At 38.3% G+C, this 5,856-nt stretch overlaps 1 protein-coding gene across 2 annotated transcripts in view; it reads right to left on the bottom strand.

Annotated features, from left to right (window-relative positions):
* Positions 1-4,385: 4,385 nt before the first annotated feature.
* ARHGAP18 (Rho GTPase activating protein 18) overlaps positions 4,386-5,856 on the bottom strand; it is a 155,993-nt gene continuing 154,522 nt past the window's right edge. For both annotated transcript variants that reach the window (XM_019520299.1, XM_019520300.1), the window contains one exon: positions 4,386-4,667. In XM_019520299.1, coding sequence (XP_019375844.1) covers positions 4,576-4,667 — 92 coding nt within the window. In that variant the 3' untranslated portion in view covers positions 4,386-4,575. The remainder of the gene's footprint in view (positions 4,668-5,856) is intronic.

Here is a 5,856-nt window from a genome sequence, read left to right as displayed (position 1 = left end):
AAATATGAAATGTAATAAAATTCTAAGTAGTTTCATAAGGCGGAAAAACAAGCAAACCACTTTTCATCTGAAACATCTTTTTATATACAAAGCTACAAACAGTAAACATTATAAAAGAAAGGAATTTTAAAAAATGTTCATTCAACAACTAGACAGCATAACTTGTATGTTTTATGTACATGTATAATAATTCAAAAGAGAAAAGAATGAAGAAAAAACATAATTATAAAAGATCTGTTTATATATAAAAATGTAATGGCACTAAACAAGCAACAAAGTTATTTAAATCATCGTAGCCACAGGGCAGTTCTGTATAATTTTCCGCTGATATTTTAGAGCTGATCCTATCATCAGCATTTTGTTCTTAATTAAAATAACCTCTAGAGTTCCAGTAACAGGTAATATGTTTTTAAAGAACTACAAGTAAAGCATTATTAACACACAGTTCGCTGTATTAGACAACTTTTAGTTACATTTATTTTATTCTATCCTCATAAATATTTATGCAAGCATTTTTTGTTTCTTATTCTCTTCCTTCTATTTACAGTATAGATTTTTGTTCAATCCACAGGGCTGTTTGCCACACAGAATCCAAGGGAACAATACTTCTTTCTTCACTTCAATATATTTAATTCCTTTCTTTTTTTTTTTAAATAAATGTGCGTGCAGACACCCAGTTACCTGTGTGCTCCGTCCCCTACCAAAGTGAGATAACTCACCAGCAGACTTGCCTGAAAATATAAAACCCCTTTCTATAGAAAACAATCTATAACCAAGCTCTAACGATCATCTATGCTGATGATGAGACAATGGACCATTCCTGCCAAATTCACTTGTAAATAATACTTCCCAGATTCTCTTCCATCTATCGATTATCTAAGCGGCACCTATATAGCCAAGTGTCTAAGCACAATCGTATTCTGCCTTGCTTGCGTTCCTGAAAACCATACCATATCTACTTTTGCAACATGCCTTCATCTTACCCTTAAGACTAAATAGTAAGAACCCACCCATCTCTCATGTCGACAGATTTCATAGCTTTGAGTAGAAAGGAACGCTAGGATTACTCTTCCATGCCTAAATGCCATTCAGATGCCTATTAGGTAAAACAAGATAGAGCACTACAGTATTAGTACCTGCACCAAAACTAAGCAGAAAAGCTTTCTTTGATTTTAGTGATGTTTGAATCAGGCCCTAAAGACTTAATTTTGCCCTAAGATGTGAGTCTAAGATGCCTTATGAACTTAATGTGGAAAATTGAGGTTCAGAGGTATGTATGTCTTCACAGCAATTAATATTGGGGATCAGCTCCAAATGCCCCTATTAGCCAAACTTGGGTGTGAATAGCCACATAAAATCAAGCTTAAGTTACTGGATCCATGGCTAGTATAGTCCTACCTCTTGTGCTGACATTATTGTCTATTAGGTTTATGCTGACATAGCCAGCTGTCAACATAAACCATTGAACTATAAACGAGAAAGTAAACAATCCAGAAAACAACATGAGCAATATTTGCCAGACTGATAGTTTAGTAAACATGATGTATATTCAATTCTCACTAATATGATTCACTTATGTTTTTTTTTTTGTGGTGAGTAGGGGTACGGTCTCAAAATCAGAACTTCCTAAACTTCTGAAGGTTGGAAGCTGCCATGGGACAAGAACAAGGGGTAAAGAATTTTGGATATGCCCAGTGCATCCTCCTCTGTTCCTTGCCACTGTATGAGACAGGATACTGGGCTAGATGGACCTATGGGTCTGATCTACTAAATGGCAGTTCTTATAGACTATAATAAAATTTAAAAAGTCAAACAATCAGCAAAGAAATTCTCAACAATATGAGAACAATATGATCACTTGTTAAATGTCATTTCATGGGGGAAACAACAGAGACTATAATCTGTCAAAATATATGACTGCTACTTCTGTAATGTGAGATGACTTATACTGGGCAAAAAGTAGCTGGAATTCTTCACGTCAGAAGTTATAATTGCAAGTAAAACAAGGTATATTCTCCAGAACAGACCGATTCTTTTTGCCGTTGCTCTATTGTTCTTCAGCTTGTTAACACTCATCCCAATGAATCTGTACTCATTTTTAGGGCTGCTGTGCATTATTCATCAGCAACCATATTAATAGTAAAAATCAATAAATGCTTCTTCCAAACCCAGAACTTCAAACAAGACTGTCATTTTTATCATCTTCAATATGATTGGTGACAATCTCCAAAATTTTCTTTCACCTAGATCACTGAAAATATACATGCAGAAAGCATTTTGGAATGATCTTGTTTCATTCACAACTGTCTTTTTAGATTGTGCAAAGCCCCAGCACATCTTCAGTAAAATCTTCACTGCTGTCAATGGATGCCAACTTTTCATAGGCAAGAATTTTCTTGTAATGGTCCTTAATATTCTGTATGAGCCCATGATTTTTTGGCTAGAAACTTTTAATGCGTGTGTTAAGGGTGGGGGGGTGAACATTTTGTGAGTCATCCACACTTTGCTACTGATGTCATAATTATTTGGTAAATATCTGACATCTTTAAAAGCTCAAAGCCATTTCTAATTTCTAATGCCAAGAATGGGTAGCTTTGGCAGATTTCTTTTCTTGATTTTCAATTTAATGGCATATTTTTGTTCCAGATTTTTCAACCCAAGTCTTCATTCAAGTATTCATTAGTTTCTGCTGCAATATAAAAAGCATCATTTGAGACTTTCAGTCAAAAGTCTCAAATAAAGCACTTATGAGCCAGCACACATGGGCACTGCATGTGAAGGAACAGTGACCTGGTACCTATACCCCCATTGCATTGTATCAGACCACAATTTGTTTCCTGGTGTCAGCACTTGATAGAAGCACACTTCAGTAAACGCACCACAGATTCATTACAAGAAGCTGTCTGTACAATTTTAAGGACAGCTTAATGTTTGTCAGACAGTTTCTCAATATAATTGATGAGAAAGGATGGCTTCCAATTCAGTTATCGACTTATTTGTCAAAATAAACAAGCAAAAATTTATGTTGACATCAACATATACCATAAAGACTTACTAACAATTCTTAAAGTGAATAGGAATTTTTTTTTCTCAATATATACAAGCTGTTGATAAAAATGGGTTTAATACAGGACTGTATTGCTCTCCTTCATGACTTCTGGAATTGTAACCCGCAGCTGAATCTGCACTGTAACTTTTACTGTAGAAAAACTTTTCTGTTTTCCTCGGCACTTAGAGAGATCTTTGGGAAGACATAGATGGACTATCAGTGTTCAAGTATTTCAGCCTGAATCCACTAGGATGGACCAGCTGAATCCCCCTCAGAACACTCCAGTTAGCTCTGGTGTAAAGCATCACCACAACTGGATGAGAGGGCTTTGTGGTGTGTGAATGGTAGGGGCAACACCTGACTAACAGCCCAAGTTAACTCTACGATGAAGAATTAGCCTAAAGTTGTGGGTGGGATTGGTATTTTGCTAGGTATGAAATTCAGACCACAGTTACTCTCCCCACTTGTTTTATTTATCCTAAACATTTGTGTTCTGCAGTTCATAAGTAATTGGCAGTTTCTGGCAGTTCACTAAATGTTTTAAATGTCAAAAGTCTAAGAAAAGTCAAACTTGTATGCAAGGTGGCTATATATTGCTACTGAAATAAGTGTGGGCCTTTACATCAGAGTGTAATATTCCACTCTTAGTATGGCCATCTTTCCAATGGACTCACTTTGACATATGGTCACATTTAGAAATCCTTTAGCATCAAGAATACAGTAAAAATCACCAAAATACTAATAAAACTAATTTAAGATTTTAGCAAAAGAGATGGGCAGAAAATACTTTTTACAAAGTTATTTTTTAATCAGTTTTCATCAAAATTTACCCCAAGAGTGAACAAACTTGGGACACACTTCCTAAAATATGATATACTGCATTGCAGTTTGTGTTCTATAAATCTTACTGGGACTCATAGATTTTATAGACATTAGGGCTGGAAGGGACCTCGGAAGATCATCGAGTCCAGCCCCGCACCCAAAGGGGGAAAACCTTAAGTCTCTGGAATCATCATTTTTGTTAAATATTTACAATACAGTACCACCCAGAAGTCTCAAACAAGACTGGGTCCTTCAGTGTGGTAGGCACTGTAAAAATATATATGAAGAAACGACCTTGCACAAACAGATTATGCATCTCCCTGCTACAAAATGATGCATCTTTTTGAAAAAAAAAAATTCACAGAAGTTATACCAAAAGTGAAACCTACCAAACTGGATTATTATCAAGATACAAGGGGTGTCATTAAAAAGTTGTCATTTTAATTTTAGTTACCAGACAGTTGCTTCTTATTCTAAGTATGGGTGGAGGAATGTGTGATATCTTGGATATCACTTTGCAGTGACTCCGAGTAAATGAATACATTTATTGGTAACTATTGTAGGTCTTTTTTTTGCACAGGCTTAACAACATCCCTTTAACAGTTCAATGCATTTTAATGCTAAAAGGAAGCACTTTCCTTTTGAAACACCCGCGGTATTATGAAGTCAGTCCACAGGTTGGTCTTCTGTAGTTCCTTATGAGCTTAAATATTCTTAGGCTTTATAACCCACTCAGCATTTGGGTTCAGTTGGTAAAGGTCCTTCATGTATGTGTCATCATCAAGGCAGCGTTCTCCTGGTAAAGAGAGATGTGTGATTAAATTAATGTGAAGAAAGTGAATTGACTTTCAAAGCTGGTAAGCTTTTCCATTCTATTTAGGTTTTAGCATTGTGTCCACCATCAAGGTATTTCCCAAAGGGCAAAAAGAAGGCTATAGTCAGGAATAATGCTTTTCTTCTTTGGTTAACTTGGGGGCTCTAGCTGGTGAAGTTGTTTCTGATTACCTTATTTATTGTTCGGTTAGAACAAGGCTGTCCAACAGGTGGCCCCCAAATGATTAGCAAGTGGCCCATGAGCTCTCACTGGCCACCACACCCTCATGCCAGTTGCTCCTGCCCTGGAGTGGGGGAGCTGGACTACCTGTGCTGCAGGGGCACTGCAGAGGCACGCACACATGGAAGGGGATGCTGTGCTTGTGGTGTGGGAGTGCCTGTCTGACCTGCAGCACAGGTCTGGCTGAGCGGGGACAGCACCACAGAAGTAACAGACATCCGCCACAATTAAACGGCAGAGTCTATTACCACCTTTTGTTGTGCCACTAATTTTCCTTTCACGTAGCACAACAAAGGGTATCAACATCTATTTGCTCAGCATTTGGGCCACCATAAACATTTTATGGTGGCATAAATGAGATATCAGGTGACATCCATTTCCACTGTAACACACTACTGGACTGAGAGAGGACAGTCATGGAGAGAGAAGCAGTGCATTTTTTATGTTTTCTTAGAGTTTTATCTTAGTTTACTCTATGTCTAGTAACTGCATGAGCCATAATAAATGAGGTGTTAATACACATAGCAAGATTCCAAGGGTTAGAAAGGCAGCAAGACAGGTTAGTAAAAGCAGGGGCACTTCTAAATCCAAGTTCTTGGTTACAATTTCCCAGGCTCCCTCTTTCCCGTGGCAGCTTTCAGCTTTCCCCATAAGCTCTTTGTTCTAATCTGTTCACCATTACCCTACTCTTCTCTACCTTTTGTCCCTTCTGCATTTGAATCAGGCAGCCTCCTCCACACTGCCTGCAAGGGAAGGTTGAGGGCTCAGGGTTGAGGGCCCAAGGCAAAGCCTGCAGTCCATCCTTGCCCTGCACAAAGATCCGGGGTGTACATGCCCCCCATGCTTGCCTGGGAGTGCAGACAGCAGCAGGAGCTACCCTTCCGCCTTCCCCGCCCCCCCCCCCCGAGCCACTAGCAGCTCTGTCCTGCAC

This window comes from Gavialis gangeticus, unplaced genomic scaffold (genome assembly GCF_001723915.1).
Source record: "Gavialis gangeticus isolate Ggan-Ray unplaced genomic scaffold, GavGan_comp1, whole genome shotgun sequence".
Taxonomy (NCBI): Eukaryota; Metazoa; Chordata; order Crocodylia; family Gavialidae; genus Gavialis; species Gavialis gangeticus.
Note: the sequence above shows the minus strand (reverse complement) of the source record. Positions and strands in the feature narration are given on the sequence as shown.